Below are 18,829 nucleotides of genomic sequence, written 5' to 3' on the forward strand. Positions count from 1 at the left end.
GACGACGCAACCTCCCACGTGCATCTGACATTAAATAATATTATGGGCGCCTATCATCATCTTGTACCTGACGGCATGGACAACAAGACTTAGTAGCATACATACTCTCTCTCTCTTACTTGTAAAGCTATGTCTTCGTCTATAAAAAGGGATGCGCTCTCTCACAACAAAAAATCGATCAGTTCACTTACTTTGATTCACCCTCTATAACTTTAGACACTCTAAAGTTATACCAAGCACACGCTCGAACACTTAGCGCATAATGGGGCTCCCGTCACTCTCGGCATTTCAGATCAGAGTCCGACCGGACCTCTTATACCCCATCTTTCTCCCTTTCGTTTGTAACCCCACAACAAACTTCGAGCACCTGAGCCCAGGAATAAAGTCACCGACCGACTCAAACTGGACGTAGGGCACGTTGCCTGAACCAGTATAAACCATATGTCATTGAGTGCTAGGCCACCTCCGATCACAATATAAATCAAAACTACAAATATTTACGTGTTGATCACTTTCTGTACCGACACCTTTAGATTGATTTGATTGAAGTCTACGACCAGAAGAATACTAAGAGACAATTATTAGGCTCTCGGCCACAACCAACCGCAACGAAGGTGTGGCATTAAAAATCGGTGCCTAAGCCGTGGCGCAAAAATGGCTTGAAAATGCTACTCGCGCACCTCTGCTACAAACTAAACAACACTACTAATTCTTGCGGCCGCCGTGAGTTGTGGCGTGAAACCAAACACGCTCAAATTAAACACAAGACGCCACGAAACGCGTGTCATGAGCAATAAGCCGATAATAGATGCGTGAGTTCATATTCTTTAAAAAAAAAAGGATTATCTCGTAAGAAAGGCAGGGCTCTGGACTTCTGCCATTCATCCTTCTAGCATTATTCCCACCAAAGGAATAAAAAAGATGTTAGTAATATTAACATAACTACAGCTTTGGTCCTATGGCTTCATGGTGCGTGCTGCTGCAAGTTTTGGATCTATCTCCCACTGTGTCTGAGCTGATCCCCAGGCGCACACTGTTATTGACACTACCACACGTATTTTGACGGTTGGAACTTTGGAATACGACCCATGAGCAACAAGAAATGAGCTGCTCATATTTCTCCAAAGACAAAGGAACGATCATGTGTCTGTGAGAGAAAATATTAGCATTCCCACTACAAAAACTAAAAAAAAATCCTGGTATTAATACACTAGCTACTGCTTGGTCCCTCCCTGCATGGTGCATGGAGCATGGTACTGCAAGTTTTTTTTTTTTTTTTTTTTTGAAACGGAGGGGTAGCACGCCCCTGCCGGCCTGCCTCCACGGCCCCACCCACCCACTCACCCCGCCCCACAGTGCCTGATCCACAGCCCCCACTGTTCTTGACGAATGACGACACTGTGGCAGACGGCCAGGCACACCTATTTTGAATTTTTGATTTGAATTTGATGATAATGATACTATATATACTAAAATATCTCCACGGCGGGCCAGTGGGTCCCACCCCGGGCCCCCCGCGCCTCGTTTAAAACCCTCTCACTCCTCCATTGATGATGATCCCGTGCCCCTGTTCCTTCCGTCATCTCTTCTCCTCTCCAACACGCCCACCAAACCCGTCCAGTACCAGCCGCCGGCTGTCTCGCTCGCCGCCGCCCTCTGCCGGTCCCTGACGCGAGCCAGGTCGGCCATGGCGTTCAACAAGATCCAGGTCGCCAACCCCGTGGTCGAGATGGACGGTAATTGAGATCCCTGTCCTAGTGTCCTGTCCTGTCCTGTCCCTCCTCAACAGATCTGCTGAGCTCCATCGTTTGCCTTGCGCCGCGTCCTCACTTCCGATCGCTCCAGCCGTGGCTTTAGTCGAAGCGTCACAGGAGATCTCGTAGATCTACTAGATGAATACCTTGGATCAGATACGCTAGGCTTGCTACTAGTGCCTGGGGTTTGGGTTGGTTCACCCCGCGATTAATCCAGCTGGCTTGCTTACGTTTGTTGCTGAATTTTGCGTGCAGGCGATGAAATGACCAGGGTGTTCTGGAAATCTATCAAGGACAAGGTAATCGGAACATGTCTGACTCTGTCTTAGATGTTACTTCCCGTGCAGCCGTGCTGTTGTTCTTTGAGATAACATCTTTTTTTTCCCCTAACACTGGTTGCTGGGATGTTAATTTCCTGCAGCTTATCTTCCCTTTCGTGGACCTGGACATCAAATACTTTGACCTCGGCCTTCCATACCGTGATGCTACCGACGACAAAGTCACAGTCGAGGCTGCGGAGGCCACACTCAAGTAAGAATTGCACGTTACTGTCACTTCCTTAAGAAAGTGGAAATGGAAAGCAAAGCACAGAAAAGACTGTTGTGGCTCAATATTATTTATATCCAATCCAGATGCTCAAGTTTGTGTTTGGTTGAGTTGTCTAATAAGCTTGCTGTTTGTGGTGGAATATACATAGGCTGTCCAACCTTTTAACCTTTTTTTTCATAAGTCATTTAATCACTGGAAGTGACTTCGTTGAGAAAGCGACATATGTTTAAGGGTCTTTCTGCTACCCAGTTGCTTATCTGTTGTTGATTCAGTAGTTTGGCGTTGCGGGCTTTCAATATTTTGCTGCTTCACGCACCTATCTTTTTTCTATTGCTTATGCTCATCCATTATTGTGTAGGTACAATGTGGCTATCAAGTGTGCCACCATTACACCAGGTATATTTTTGGGTTATTGTTCTTCTGACAAGTTTTTTTAAGACATTCTAGATTTACTGACATCACATCAAAATCCATGGCAGACGAAGCAAGGGTAAAGGAGTTTGGCTTGAAGGCTATGTGGAAGAGCCCGAATGGCACAATTAGGAACATTCTGAATGGTAAGATGCTGCTGCGGCCTGTAAGTGTAACCTTCTCTAGTCCTCGGGACTGACAGTTCTATTCCTGTGCCCACTGCGTGTAGGCACTGTTTTCAGAGAACCAATCATCTGCAAAAACATCCCACGGCTTGTTCCAGGTATCGAAGGAAGACCACAGTCATAATCATAGCTACTCATTTATGTGATCTTGTATTGTAAACTAAACTGTTGGCGAATTCAGGGTGGACAAAGCCCATTTGCATTGGGAGGCATGCATTCGGTGATCAGTACCGGGCAACTGATGCAGTTATCAAGGGACCTGGCAAGCTCAAATTAGTTTTTGGTATGTATCAATCACTCAGCATTTGAGAACCAATGGAATGCTTATCCTATTAAACTTCCTAATTGCAATTCATGTGATGCATTTTCTAAAATTCTGTTCATCCGTTGAGCGAATCTTGTGAAGAATTGACCTCTTCCCCTTTGTCCTTTGTTTTGTTACTGACAGAGGGAAAAGAAGAGCAAGTTGAGCTGGAGGTGTTCAACTTCACTGGTGCCGGAGGTGTTGCCCTATCCATGTACAACACTGACGAGGTACAGTTGGTGCTTGCTACTATTCCATTACTTGATATATATAATGTGCCCCTCTTGTGATTTATCATCTCAGTATTTGTGTAATTATGCAGTCCATCCATGCCTTTGCTGAGGCTTCTATGGCCACTGCTTATGAAAAGAAATGGCCATTGTATCTTAGCACCAAAAACACTATTTTGAAGAAATATGATGGCAGGTAAGGGTCTTGCTAAACTGTTTCTCATTATTTCCAGGTCTTACTGGTGGTTCCTTTTCCCTAGTGCAGCATGTTTATCTGTGTACTTGATTTGTTTGCAGGTTCAAGGACATTTTCCAGGAGGTGTATGAAGCTGGTTGGAAAACTAAATTTGAAGCTGCTGGCATATGGTATAATTCCTTATTCCTACTTCCATCTTTGTTTAACAAGGTCTGAGCCCCAAGGCCTATCTTCTCATTAGGTCTTGATGCTTTTAGGTATGAGCATCGCCTCATTGATGACATGGTAGCATACGCGCTTAAGAGCGAAGGAGGGTATGTCTGGGCTTGCAAGAATTATGATGGAGATGTGCAGAGCGATTTCTTAGCTCAAGGTTACAATTTGCCTACTGGCAGTTTTTACAGCTTGGATTCAAGTTTTAAGTAACTTGTTGCTTGCTCTTAGTTAACTAATAAAGTGTTGTATTAATTATATGAGTCTTTCATTATCTGCAGGTTTTGGCTCATTGGGTTTGATGACATCGGTACTGGTAGGTCACTAAATTTGCTTTCAGTATTTGTCAGGATAATTGATAAATATCTCATCAGTCATCAGGCACATTATTTGAGTTGGTCAGATTAGAAGAAAATTAGTGTATTTTACTTGGACACTTTTAGATTTTTCAAGTGTTTAGATTACAGGTTTCAGATGAGCACTGCAACTTTTGTAAATCAGAATGATGCTAAACTGGTTCATGTAACCTTGTCCCAGGTGTGCCCTGATGGAAAGACAATCGAAGCTGAAGCTGCCCATGGTACTGTTACCCGTCACTATCGTGTTCATCAGAAAGGAGGTGAAACCAGTACAAACAGTATTGCCTCAATCTTTGCGTGGACAAGAGGACTTGCACACAGGTTTGTATGACCATCGAGTACAGTTCTCGTACTTCTGCGAGATGCATCAGTTCAGATTCATTCGTTATCTGGACCTATAAATTTTGCATTTTCCAATTATCTCAGTAGCCAACCTTCCTCTTTCTTGTGTGGTTTAGGGCAAAGCTTGATGACAATGCTAGACTACTTGACTTCACTCAGAAGCTTGAGGCTGCCTGCATTGGAGCTGTCGAGTCTGGGAAGATGACCAAGGACCTTGCCCTTCTTGTTCACGGATCTGCAAAGTATGTGACTGCAGTATCCGTCTTGCTGCCCCATTCAAGTGCATCTTCAGCCTGCGGACACTTATTGATTTTCTACTAACTGATGTCTGTTGCAGTGTCACGAGGAGCCATTACCTGAACACCGAGGAGTTCATCGACGCTGTTGCTGATGAGCTCAGATCAAGGCTGGCGGCCAACTCAAACTTATGAAATCCTTGCTGAAGTTCTGATGCTTCCCTGCATGACGATTCGAGTCATTTTTCTTATGTGGCCATTATCTTTCCTTGTGCCACCACCCTGAAGGCCTGAACTAGGGGAATATCTGCAGGCTGCAGCAGTATGCCAGATCATTAGCAATGAGAGATTGTCCTAGATTCCGCGATTATGGAACTCATATACCTGATTATCTGATACATTTTATGTTTTAAAAAAATATCTGATATCCGATACATTTCAATAAAAAGGTCGTCCATTCAGAATGCTTTTCTGGTTGTCTCTTCATCTGTGGGCGATTTTGTGCTAAACATTTTGTTTCAAAAAACAAATTTGTGCTAAACATTAGAATTGGTTGTGACACTTTTCTGACACGTTCCTGCAGACTGCAGTGCCTGTAGTTCTTGATTTTGTTGTGAGTACCGAGTTGCTTTACACTTGTGACATGTCACGTTTCTTTTGGCATGCACAAGCAGAAGCAGTGCCTGTAGGCTCTAGTTCTTGACGGTGATCAGAAGAGGCCGCCGGCCAGCCCATGAGGTAGCGACTGCCCAGATGGCGATCGTAGTCCGGAGGTCGGCTGAGCTTGACGCCCACTGCATTTGTACGCTCATTTTGTATTTGACGATTGGACCTTTTCGTTTTTTATTGAAATGAGCCGTGGTACCGAATTTTTTAGCTTTTTTTTAAAAAAAAATCACAAATATATCCTTGGAGTTAAGATTTTAAAATCTGATCTCTTAGCTCGGCGTCAGCATTGCTGGCGCCGAGCTTACACTTCTTGGCGACATCGTTGCTGGCGCCGAGATTTTGGGCTCAACGCAGACGTGACGGTGACTTGGTAGGCAACTCGGCGTCGTAGATCCTGACGTCGAGCTTGGCGCTGTAGATCATGGCGCCGAGCTTGCCGCCATAGATCTTGGTGCCGAGCTTGGCGTCAGGGTCTATGGCGCCGAGGTGGCGTTTTAACCCCGGCCCCAACCTTCCTGCCCGAGTTTTTTCCTCTTCTTTCTCCTCCCTTTCGGGTTTTTTCTCTCCCCACTTCGTCCTACCTCACGAATCGGCATATTGGACCTTGGAAACATTGATTTGATCCGTAGATCTTCGAGAGCAAGGTATCCTTACTCTACTCCTAGTTTTTTCGCATCGATTCGGTATATATTAGTAGAATTTTTCAACCTAAGAATTGTCATTACTTAGGGTTTCATGTAATTTTTAATATTTGTATTATACAACCGTAGGATGCCAAGGCGTGGAAAAGCTAGCAAACCAATGTAACCTCAGCGCATGTTGTTATGTTATGGGTTCATTGTTGTGCATCAAATGGAAAACCCTAGGTTTAGAGTTTAATGTTAATTGCTTTCGGTTCTTAGAACGAAAATGGCTAAATTATAGTTATGGCCGGATGACCGAAAATACCTTTGACCCATTGCCTCTGCCTAGTGGTGTTCCCGTGCCCATAAGCTTTTGCGGCGATCCTTACAAGGTAGCCAAGTCCGATGAAAAGGACACGTATAGGCAGATGTATTGGATGTGTTCCAATTTTGCATTTGAGCCTACACTTCGTCAGCGCCGCATTAACAAGATGGTGAGGAATTGATGTTTGTGTCATATGACATCTTGCATGATTTTTTTTGTAATAATTGCATTTTTTGCATACCCCTCCATCGCTCTGTGATTTTGAGCAGTGGATCGACATTGTGATAAGCCTGAAGACTAGGAATAGATGCAGAAACTATTATAGTGGGAGGCAGAAGACAAGGAGATAATGGTAAAGAGATGCGGAGAGGAGGCTGCAAAAAAGAGCACAAGGAAGAGGAGGAAAGAAGACGTGTTGCTGCGTACAGAGAGGAGAGGGAGAAGAAGCTTGAGCGTGCACGCTGAGCGAAAGAAGTGATGGAGGAGAATCTCGATACCCTGAGGAAGGGAAGGTGGCCTCGTTGCACTCAATAGTCTTCATGACATGCTAGTTCTATGGTTTATTCATGAACAATGTTGTCTACTGTCGGCACATACTTCTTTTATTATTGTGCTGTTTAATGTGGCATAGTATTGGACTTTTTATTATGTAGTTGTTTTCATTATTTGTGGTCATAATATTCAGTATAATGTTGCGAACGTAGTGAAATATGATCACGTGCTGCAAACACAACCTAACGAAGTAGGGCATTATATAATTCAACACACAAAATACATGGAATGGCATGTGAGAACATGTATCAAACTAGGGTACAGAGTTCCTTCGACTAAACCTAACATGCCGGGCATTGTGTTGTTTAATGCGGCACGGCAGGCGAGGCCGGGCGCGGACGGCATGGCACTACGAGCACAGGCGGCACGGCGCGGGCACGACATGGCCACGGTGAAAGGTCCTAATGGCTAGAGGGGGTGAATAGCCTAATAAAAATTTCTACAACAACACTTAACAAAATGGTTAGACAATTATAAGGTGAAGCAAGGGTTGCGCTAGCCTACTCAAAATGCAAGTCACCTACCACAATTCTAGTTTAGATAGTATCTATTCACACAATAGCTATGACACTACCCTATGTTAGTGTGCTCTCAAAGGCTAACTAAAGAGCCACACCAACCAAACAAGCAAGCTCCCACAACTAGCTACACTAAAGAGCTTGACAACTAGTTTGCGGTAATGTAAAGAGAGTGATCAAGAGGGTTATACCGCCTTATCGAGGAAGGAACCAATCAATCACAAGGATGACTAACAATGAAGACCAATCACCTCGGAGTCAAATGATGAACACAATGATTTTTACCGAGGTTCACTTGCTTGTCGGCAAGCTAGTCCTCGTTGTGGCGATTCACTCACTTGAAGGTTCATGCGCTAATTGGCTTCACACGCTAAACCCTCAATAGGGTGCCGCACAACCAACATAAGATGAGGATCACACAAGCCACGAGCAATCCACTAAAGTACCTTTTGGCTCTCCGTCGGGGAAAGGTCAAGAACCCCTTACAATCAAAACGATCGGAGCCGGAGACAATCACCACTCTCCGCTCAACGATCCTCGCTGCTCCAAGCCGTCTAGGTGGCGGCAACCACCAAGAGTAACAAGCAAAATCCACAGCAAAACACGAACACCAAGTGCCTCTAGATGCAATCACTCAAGCAATGCACTTGAATTCACTCCCAATCTCACAAAGATGATGAATCAATGATGGAGATGAGTAGGAGGGCTTTGGCTAAGCTCACAAGGTTGCTATGTCAATGAAAATGGCCAAAGGTGTGAGCTTCAACCGGCCATGGGGCTTAAATAGAAGCCCCTACGAAATAGAGCCGTTGTACCCCTTCATTAGGTACAACGTGGGGTGACCGGACGCTCCGGTCGGATTGACCGGACGCTGGCCCTCAGCGTTCGGTCACGTGATTCACGCCATGTGTCCCCTGCTTCAAATACTGTTTGTCAGATTTCAACGGTCATCTGCTGACCGAACGCTGCGCACAAACTGACCGGACGCTTAGCCTCCAGCATTCGGTTGTTTCCAATAAGGTTTCAGAAATGATTTTCTTTGACCGGACGTGTCCGGTCAAGCTTGACCGGACCCTACAAGCATCCAGTCACTCAGTGACTTTTCTCTACGCTGCCCAACAACAGGACCAGACGCTGGACCTCAGCGTTCGGTCAGTCCAAGACCCAGCGTCCGGTCGATGACCCACGCTGGCATCTACGCTACCACACTCGACCGGACGCGTCGGTCCCTCTGAGACCAGCGTCCGGTCACTCAGTGACCAGCAAGACTAACTCCTTTTCACCTCTAACTTCTTCACCCTTGCTCAAATATACCAACCACCAAGTGTATCACCTTGTGCACATGTGTTAGCATATTTTCACAAACATTTTCAAGGGTGTTAGCATTCCACTAGATTCTAAATGCACATGCAAAGAGTTAGAGCATCTAGTGGCACTTTGATAACCGCATTCCGATACGAGTTTCACCCCTCTTAATAGTACGGCTATCAAACCTAAATGTGATCACACTCTCTAAGTGTCTTGATCACCAAAACAAAATAGCTCATACAATTTATACCTTTGCCTTGAGCTTTTTATTTTTCTTTTTCTTCTTTTCAAGTCCAAGCACTTGATCATCACCATGGCATCACCATCATCATGTTATGATCTTCATTTGCTTCACCACTTGGAATGTGCTACCTATCTCATGATCACTTGATAAACTAGGTTAGCACTTAGGGTTTCATCAATTTACCAAAACCAAATTAGAGCTTTCACATGGCACGGTCACGGCAAGGCGGGCACGGCACCGGCGCGGCACGGGCAAGGCCAGGCGCAGGCGGCACGACATGACGGGCGGGCGTGGGCGGCACGGCGCAAGGGCAGCGTAGGCGAGGGCGACAGCACGCGGGCGTGGGTGGCCGGGGGCTGGAGAGGGCGCAGGCACGGGCATAGGCAACGGCGGTGCGCTGGTTCAGGCGGGCGCTAGCGGTGCGAGAGAGAGAGGGAAAGCAAGAGAGAAAAGAAAGGAGGGCCCATACGTAAGACAAGCTCGGCGCCAGGATCTACGGCGCCGAGCTGCCTGCCATGTCACCGCCACATCTGCGTTGAGCCCAAGAGCTCGGCGCCAGCAACAATGATGCCGAGACGTGTAAGCTCAGCGCTAAGGGTCCATATTTTGAAATCTTACCTCCAGGGGCATATTTGTGATTTTTTTTCAAAAAAGGGCTAAAAATAAAAAATTCGGACTTTTTGCTAGGACCAACGCTTTTGGTAGTCAGCGTTGGTCGTGTTCTAAATGTGATAGGAAGAATTATCATTAAATAAGTTGGGAATAGATCACTAATTAGGTACCAGCTATTCTAAAGTTGGAGTAAGTTGGATAACCAAAATGATAACCAAGGTGGCACACATGGGAACCAAACAAAAAAAGTGGTAGAGCAAGTCGAGAGGACAAAGAGATGAAACTACACTCCCAGCGATCCTTTCTAACACTAAGGTTAAGCATGAGGGACTAAGCTAGCAACATAAAAGGTGAAGGCTACACCACTTTACTTTTTTTAGACTCTTTATAATAGAGCAAGGATAACAAATACGGCTAGCACTGAAGATCTACAAGGCATCACCAATGTAATGGATGCAGAGGATAGACATGGTTGTGACCACTTGTTGCTTATCATGGATAAGGGAACTTAGCTATGTTATTGCTATCCATGGACCACCCTTATCTGAAACGCTAATGCTCCTATCAAGACGTTCGTCCGTCTGGACGGGATGGACCCGCCTCGCGCCACGTGCCCCTGCACCTTGCGCCTCACACGGTCACATCAGACCCACCTTACGCCGTGTGCCCCGTGCGCCCCTGAACCTCCCGCCTCGCATCATGCGTCCCTGCACCTCACGCCTCGCACGGTCGCACTGGACCCGCCTCGCGCCATGTGCGCCCCGTGCCTTGCGCCTCATGTCGTGCACCCCGCCCGTGCCTCGCGTTGTCTACGCCTCGCGCTATGCTCCCACACAACACGTCAACTAGCCTCCATTGGACTGCATCAAGTAGATGAGCACATGTTGCAACCTTATTTTTCATACGTTTAGATGCATGTTTCATCTGGATGTTGCATGTGTGTTTATCTAGATGTTGAATGTGTTTTATCTGGATGTTGCATATGTTGCAATGGCTATACACGTATGTTGCAAGTATATGTTTTTAAATGTTTCATCTATTTTAGATGTATGTTGCAAGTGTTTTATTTGGATGTTGCATATGTTTCAGTAGCTATATGCATATGTTGCTAGCGTCTATTCAAAATGTTTCATATGTTTCAGACGTATGATGCAAGTGTTTTATCTGGATATTGCATATGTTGTAGTTGCTTTATACATATGTTGCAGTTGCTTTACACATATGTTGTTTCAGTAGCTATATGCATATGTGGCTAGCGTCTATTCAAAATGTTTCATATGTTTCAGACGTATGATGCAAGTGTTTTATCTGGATATTGCATATGTTGTAGTTGCTTTATACATATGTTGCAGTTGCTTTACACATATGTTGCAAGCGTATGCTGCAAATATTTCACCCGTTTCAGACGTATGTTGCAGAAGTGCTTCATGTTGCAACATTAGCAGGCGCAGGCGCATCAGCAGGCACGAAGCGCACAACTGCATGTGTAGGCGCATCAGCATGCAGGGTCGGGTGTGCAGGCGCAGAGTTGCATGTGGGGCAGGCTTTTTTTAGAAAAGGCAAGGAAGGCTTAGCAGCATGCATGGCAGCCAGGACGGGCGTAGCAGGCGGGTTAGGCGTGTTCGTCCGGATGTCAGGGCGCTAGCCATTCCGTATCTGAAATGACAACTGTTTGCGGAGGTGTACTTTTACGAGTAAGCTTCGCCCTCTTTTATTTTGCGTTTGGTGTCAAGATAAGTGGTGAAAGATAAGTGGTGAAGATATTCAAGGGTAACACGCGAATTAAACTCACATGGCTTAGAATTTAGTTTGTGATCGAGAGTTTTTTTATTCCCGCTAGCATATTATCCACATCTATGCTTGTGTTTACATGTAATGGACAGCATGAATTCGGGTCATTTGGCGTTGTGATTGGAATGTGCCATCCCTCCTCAGAAACGGCTTGGCCATGGTGTGGCGATGAGCGGGTTCACGTGTGCCAATTTGCATCTTTGGTCTTTCCATGTTCACAGCAGATGCAACAAATGCTACCCTCTTTTATATTGATTAATTCTCTTCTTAAATTGTCACTTGGATTGAAACACATTATTCCAAGCATTGAACATGGGCCTTAGAATTTATTGTTTTAATTGAATATAAATGGGCCAAACCAACTTAAATCCAACATTCAGGTATGGTGAATGCCGTATGAAAATGGCATCCTCATACTAAGTGAATGTTTTCTTGATATAGAATGGCGATATGAACAGTTACAACATGGTTAATTAGACAAATATATGTACAAAATGTCATATTTTCTTACACTACATGTGTATATGGGTGCTGATCTAGTTTATGAATTGATAACCACTAGAATATGCTGTTTTTTTTTGTTTGGTTGTGTGCCTAGAATGTGTTAGTATTCTCCTTGTTTCGTTGTGTGCCTGTTTACACAAATGTTTCGTTGTGTGCCTAGAATGTGTTAGTATTCTCCTTGTTTCGTTGTGTGCCTGTTTACACAAATGTTAGAAGTGCTTTACAAAAATATTTATATAATCTCGATGTAATGTTCTTAAGTTTTTAATAGAAACTACCATTATTAAAAAAACAAAAAAAAGTATTTTCTTACACATTTTGTTATAAAAGTGTAGTTTCTTGAAAAGAGATCTCTCAACGGAATAATGCTTGGGACAATGTGACATCGAATTTGCTTAAAAGTGTGGATGATTTTTAAACATTTTAGGTTCTGTTTGGATCCACTACATCTAATTGTGATCCAAACAAACTAGATTATGAAGCGGATTATTATAGTTTTTTTCCTGATTACTATGAGTTATTGTCAGATAACCTAAGTGTCGATGAGCGAGAATGGTGCTCCAAAGCAAGGTGAGAACGAACACTGCATCACGAGCAATAGCATCATATAATAGGAGAGAAGCATACAACAAATTAATTAAAACAGTGTTGCAAATTTGCGATGTTATCTCCAAACAACTTGAGTGAACTGTGCACACATGCATTCGTCGATCACCTCATGAGGGACCGGCGGCGCCGAGGATGGCAGCAGCCTGTCCTCCGAACCCCTGCAGGTCGACGCCGGCGAATCCTGGTGGCGGCTGCACCTGCATGCCAATGCCAAACGCGCCGACGCCAAAGGCCACACCATCACCGGCAAGCTGGGCGGGCTGCTGGTGCCGGCCCCTGCGCCCGACGAGCAGCGCGTCACGCAGCAGCTGGTCGGCGCTGGCCGCCACGGCGGCCTGCACGCCGGCCAGCGCGGCCCATAACGCGATCAGGTCGTCGTGGCCCATGGCTCCCAGGTCCGCGTCGATCCACGCCATGGCGGGGCTCCTCGCCTCGCGCTCCTTCCGGATCGCCTCGTCCGCGAGCTCCTGTCTCGTCTTCTCCGCGTCCAGCTGCGCCCGCAGCTCGCCGTGCTGGCGGTTCAGCTCCGACACCGCGCGGTACTCGCCGCCGCCGGCAGAGGAGTGGCCGGCACCGGCACCGGCACCTGCAGGCGAGGGGGAGGAGGAGGAGGCGAGGAAGCGCTCGACGACGGACTCCACCGATGGGTGGCCGAAGGAGAAGGCCTTGCCGGCGGGGGAGAAGACGACGGCGGCCACGTCGGCGCCGCAGAGGATGGAGAGCTCGCTGGCCTTCTTGAACAGCCCCGCGCGGCGCTTGGAGAAGCACACCTGCCGCGCCTCGTCGCTCTCTATGCGCCGGATCTCGATCTTCTGCCGCCCCATGCTCGGCCGGCGTGGAGGCGCCATTGCTAGCTAGCTACTGCGTACCTGCTGTGCACGTCGCCGACTCGCCGGCCGGTCAGTTAACCGGAGGAACAACGTAGCTCGCCTTGCCAATGAATACTGCTACCAGCGGCTGCAGTTGATCAAATGTGTGCCATCTTTTATAGCTAACGCTGCAAGGCGAGCTGAGAGAGATGAGATTATGATAAATTAGATCGCATGAGTTGTCGATTGTGAGGATCCAATATAATAAAAATGGGTAATTAGGAGTAACTTGCTAGCTACTAGGTGTAATTCAAGCTGTATACATACATATCCCAGATGCTAATGCTAAATGAGGGATGAGGTTAAAGACTGAGCTATTAATTTGTGACGTAAAGGGTAACCTTTTATGTTTCTTGCAAGTAAAAAGATGGTTTATGAAGAGCATAATTAGGCAACATTACAATCCATATAAGCAGTTAAGCACAACATGCTGGATTACAAGTAGCATCCGAGATGAAATTAAAGCGCATTTAATTACATTAGCGTGTTGTGCCAATTCATGTGCTGCCAATTTTGCTCTCCATTAACCTTGAACAGACAAACATATCCTAATATATTAGGATCGCTCTTCCTCTCCATGTGTCAGAATTACGATGGTTATAGTTACACCAAAAAATAAGATTCTTGCAGAATGCTCTTCCTCGGAGTATGTACCTAGCAATGCAATGCTCTTACTCGTCCTTTTGTATTTATAGACCTCTAAAGTAGAAAGGAGAGATAAAAAAATGAGTAGAAATAAATACAAATACAAATATAGATGCAATCATATATGGACAATCCACGATGGGGGAACTACTCTGGATCCTCCCGCGTTTGATCTTCTTTTTGTGATTGGTCTCAAGTAAAAATCCCTCGGTATCCTATTATCACGCCAAAGACTGACTGTTTTTGTCATTCCCGATAAGCCAAATTATACCTTTCTTCAATGATTCAATACTATGTTCAATTGCACACCGTGTATTGGATGCATCCCTGTGAAAATTGTGTCAAGCAATTTCCCATTGAAGCTTTTAGAGGTCTATAATAGAGGCTATTTGGAAAGATTAAAAGTCGCCAAACCTGCCGTGCCAACATAGCGTGGTTAAAAAGCCGAAAGTCCTTAAATCTCATTCCACCTCTACATTTTGGCTGCAGCAAATTATTCCAATTCCAAGAGACCCAATGAGTATTCTTTTTCCCCTCTTCTCCACCCATCAATAATGTCGAATCATTTCCATAAGATCATAACAGAGGCCTTTAGAAAGCCTAAAGACACCCATCGTATATGTAGCAAGGTTCTGTGAAACTGATTTGACCAAAACTTTCTTTAGTGTCATTGATGAGTACTTGTCACTCGAATCAGCTAATCTTTTATCGAAACATGCTCTAATTGATAGGAACTCAGGTTGTGTTTGATTTGAAGAAAGGTATGAATAGAATCGTCTTATCCCAATGTTTGGTTTAGGGGACAGATCCATCACTAATTTGTGTTTGGTTTGAGGACATTAAATCTGGGACGAACTTTCCTAACAGATTCGTCGCACGTGCTTCTTCCTTCAATAAAAGAAAAACAAAGACGAATGCCCAACATTCATTCTTCCTCCCGCCACACTTGCCCCCACGACAGGTGTTCAGATCTAGGTGGAATATTCCTTGATGGGATCGTTCCGACCCTGAGTGCCCCACCAAACACTAGAATAAAATCGAATATCCTACTTCGTCCCTATCCTATCCCCTAAACAAAGCACTATTTTATCATTCTTCATGTGACCCTATGGAGTGGACAATCTGATATATTTCTCATCAAAAGTGAAAAGCCTTGTTTTCAATTTGAAGCATACCTTTGGATGGAATGCCTGGCTTTATCATAGCACAAAGTCCAAACATAATCAACATTTTGGGTTAATTAACTAAACATTGCAACTACAATATACCTACTCAAAGTGCACGGGCCTTGGCATTTTTACACAATACTAATTTAGGCCACCAATGGAGCTTCCATATCAATCCTCACAAATTTGCTAATGGAATTGAATTGGCCTTGTGAAAGGTATGAGCTCTAACCCTGATACCAGTTCAAAAGAGACCATGAGCATCTGAATACAACCAAAAGATCAAAGAGGGAGAGGGGTGAATGGGGTCTCTAAATATTTAAACGTAGGGCTTTCTTAAAATACACTATAAAAACCATAAACTTAACAAACATGATATGCACCTTAGGTTTTTTTCCCAATGTGCCCTACCTACCCAACTCATAAAGAATTTCACAACCTAAATCCAATCCTACTAGCTAGTCTATACTAGTCTAGGAAAGCAAAATGCCACACAGATCAAGCAACAAGTAAAGAGCAAATCAAAAGAGAACTCTCGGAGACGAGGAAATTTTTCTAGTGGTATCAGTTGCCAAATTGCAATTTCTTGTCCACGGTGAACTCCACCAAGGTATACTCATCACGAAGCCTTCCCTCGGTCATGGTGTTGAGCTCACCACAAAGGTTTGTGCAATCAAGTCAAGTGCCACAAGCCACTAAGGCTCACCACTATCGCCCAACTCTCCCGGTCATCTTGTTGTCGTCCACTACGGATCTTCTCCAATAAGGAGGGGGTCTCCTCATCCCCCGTACTCAAAGTCATTGTCGCTCCATACCAAGCTAATAGGGTTGGCGTACACCAGAAGGTTGGCACTGCATTTGTCGGAAAGTCACTAAGACTTAGTGCTCAAGTATACCGATTCAATCACTTAAGTGGCCTGTTCGCTGATTGGTTTCTGGGCTGATTTGGGCTGGCTGATACTGGTTTGTTGTGAGAGAAAAACACTGTTGGCCGGCTGATTTGGGCTGACTGAAACCAATAAGCGAACAGGCTGATGTCTCAAATTCTAAGGCCTAACCATTGTAAAGATGAAAAATTAGGTCTATCATATGTCTTAGATGTGATCAATGCACACTTGAGCGGGTAGACGGAGTGTAGGATCATTTGCTCTAGCTTGTAGCAATCTTGGTGCACTCCAACCACATCAGCCAAATGAGTCAGAACCCACATATATAGCCCATTCACCCTGACGAGATGTTATATTAAAAAAAATTCTAGGAGCAACAGATGATTCGATGCTAGGCAAAAAGGTCAACGCCGTACTGTCTAGTGGCTACTAGCCATTGGAGCAATAGCTCGGTGCTCCATCGGAGTCCATCTTAACACTTGACAATATGATGCATGTTTTCACACAATGCCACACTTGACGATATACTGCCATCTTTACTGCTACCTCAGTTTTAAATTATTAAACGTTTTGACTTTTATAGATACATTATTTTTACTATGTATTTAAAGATAGTGTGTATATCTAAATGCATAGTAAATACTATGTATCTAAAAAAACCAAAACATTTTATAACTCGGAACGGATAGTGTACATGTCACCAAACAATACGCTGTTTGTCTTGCGTGTGCAAAAAACTGATAAACCCTTTCTTCCACCTCTGCACTAATAGAACTGAAATTTCGAATTTCTCGGCTATCTGCGATAAATTAAACTCATACTCAGTATGTTGGTCCAATACGTTTATACTCATCCATTCAGTCAGTCAATGGAGAGTAATAGTTAATTTACAATGTACAAATGAGGCGAGACGGCAGGCTACACTACAGCTAGCTGCACATCACCAGCCCTTGTAATCTTAGCAAACAAACGAACAAATAAACCATCATATCGGATTACTACTACTAATCAAACTCTAGCTAACCTGCTAAATTTGCCTCTTAATGCATGCGACAGCTTGCATGCCAAATGCTTCCACATTAAAACATCGGAAACGGCTGCCGTGTCGCTAGAGCAAACGGCCCTTCTCTTCTTCTTAGTTGGCTTGGTAGAATGGAAGAACGCGCTCCAAGGAAAGGAAAAGAACAAGCGAAAACGGTAGAAGATGTTGAGTAATATGCTGCTCCCCTTTATGAACGCGCGGTAGAGACAGGTGTCGAAAGGTTCTCCTGCTGCACTATAGCCACAGTAGGAGCAGACATCAAAGTCAGTCTTGCTGTCACATCTAGTCACTGTAGCAGCATGACAACCTGATATATCTGTGCACTAGGATTAGATGAGTAGAGTTGTATATATAGTTTCCCACTGCAACTCAGTAAAGAGAGCGAGTTCAATTTTATCATCTTCTCTGCAGAGCTCTAGCCAACGCTGGTGCTTGTGCTGTGTGTGTGCGTTCTGTTCTCCCTCTCTTCTTCTACCTCTAGCCATAGTGTGTGGTCGGCAACACTGGTGAACGGTCGGCTCACCCTTGTCGGAGATCCAGGGGGCCAACAAGTGGTATCAGAGCTGTACAAGCGCCGTCGTTGGACTAACCGCTGGCGATGACAGACGGTTTAGAGATGGACGACAGCAGCGGCGCTATTGTGGCTGCCCAGCCACTACAGGAGGTCATCGTGCGCACGGTGCGGGAGGTCAGCGGCACCCGTTGGCCGACGCTGACTCACACCAACTATGGCGAGTGGACGGTGACCATGAAGGTCAAGCTCAGAGCTCGACGGCTCTGGAATGCTATTGACAAGGACACCGACAACGAAGAAGACGATATGTTAGCGGTGGAGGCTATTCTCGCTGCTATGCCAGCGGAGTACAGGGAGCCGTTGGGGGCAAAGAACTCTGTTAAGGCGGCGTGGGAGGCCATTACAGTGATGCGCGTCGGTTTTGACCGTGCAAAGAAGGCGATGGCCTAGCTGCTGAAGCAGGAGTACGCCAACCTCAAATTTAAGGATGGTGAATCGGTGGAGGACTTTTTCCTCCGCCTACAGTCGCTCATCAGCAAGCTGAGGAGCCACGGCGTCACCATCGACGATGAGGAGGTGGTCTCCAAGTACATCCACTCCGTGCCAGTGAAGTACATCCAGATCGCTCTCTCCATAGAGACGATGCTAGACCTGTCCACCCTAACCATTGAGGATGTGGCAGGTCGTCTGCGGGTGATGGACGAGCGCATGGAGCAGGCCACAGCAACGACAGACAACGGTAAGCTGCTGTTGACAGAGGAGGAGTGGGCTACCAAGAGGAACTTCGGGGAAGCCTCCTCTAGCCGCAGCAGCGATGGCAAGCGTCGCGACAAGGCTTCTTCGAACAAGAAGAAGAAAAAGGTTGACCCCAACGCCTGCCGGCGCTACGGGAAGATAGGCCATTGGGCAAAGGAGTGCCCAAATCATAAGCAGGAGAAGAAGGCTGAGGCTCATCTAGCATAGACTGATGATGATGATAAGGCCAATCTCCTAATGGCGACGTTCTGTGCACTACACGGCGTTGAGGCCAAGGAGAAGGGAGAGGTGATGGCGGTGAAAGGGCCTGGGAAGGCTCTAAAGGTTGTCAACCTCGACGAGCCACGCACCCAAGTCCACCTCGGACGTGTGGGTGGCGAATAGGAGCAGCGATGGTATCTAGACTTCGGTGCCAG

At 45.6% G+C, this 18,829-nt stretch overlaps 2 protein-coding genes across 2 annotated transcripts; one reads left to right on the forward strand and one right to left on the reverse strand.

Annotated features, from left to right (window-relative positions):
• The first annotated feature begins 1,540 nt into the window (after window positions 1–1,540).
• Window positions 1,541–5,247, forward strand: LOC136516286 (isocitrate dehydrogenase [NADP]). Its single transcript, XM_066509648.1, has 15 exons — window positions 1,541–1,736; window positions 2,010–2,053; window positions 2,176–2,285; window positions 2,662–2,699; window positions 2,783–2,860; window positions 2,944–2,997; window positions 3,081–3,182; window positions 3,348–3,433; window positions 3,526–3,629; window positions 3,731–3,799; window positions 3,887–4,002; window positions 4,124–4,158; window positions 4,380–4,522; window positions 4,660–4,785; window positions 4,881–5,247. Exons 1-15 carry the CDS (start codon window positions 1,688–1,690, stop codon window positions 4,972–4,974), a joined length of 1,248 nt encoding a protein of 415 aa, XP_066365745.1. The 5' UTR covers window positions 1,541–1,687; the 3' UTR covers window positions 4,975–5,247.
• A 7,394-nt stretch (window positions 5,248–12,641) lies between these two features.
• LOC136515028 (agamous-like MADS-box protein AGL29) lies at window positions 12,642–13,382 on the reverse strand. The gene has a single exon (XM_066508722.1). The coding sequence runs from the start codon at window positions 13,380–13,382 to the stop codon at window positions 12,642–12,644; it is 741 nt and encodes a 246-aa protein (XP_066364819.1).
• Between the last annotated feature and the right edge of the window lie 5,447 nt (window positions 13,383–18,829).

The sequence above is a fragment of the Miscanthus floridulus genome, chromosome 17 (assembly GCF_019320115.1).
Source record: "Miscanthus floridulus cultivar M001 chromosome 17, ASM1932011v1, whole genome shotgun sequence".
Taxonomy (NCBI): domain Eukaryota; kingdom Viridiplantae; phylum Streptophyta; class Magnoliopsida; order Poales; family Poaceae; genus Miscanthus; species Miscanthus floridulus.

Coding starts and splice junctions, on each gene's coding strand:
- LOC136516286 (XM_066509648.1), top strand. CDS start 1,688: ATGGCGTTCAACAAGATCCAGGTCGCCAACCCCGTGGTCGAGATGGAC. Junction 1,737..2,009: donor CCCCGTGGTCGAGATGGACG/GTAATTGAGATC, acceptor TTTTGCGTGCAG/GCGATGAAATGACCAGGGTG. Junction 3,434..3,525: donor CCATGTACAACACTGACGAG/GTACAGTTGGTG, acceptor GTAATTATGCAG/TCCATCCATGCCTTTGCTGA.
- LOC136515028 (XM_066508722.1), bottom strand. CDS start 13,382: ATGGCGCCTCCACGCCGGCCGAGCATGGGGCGGCAGAAGATCGAGATC.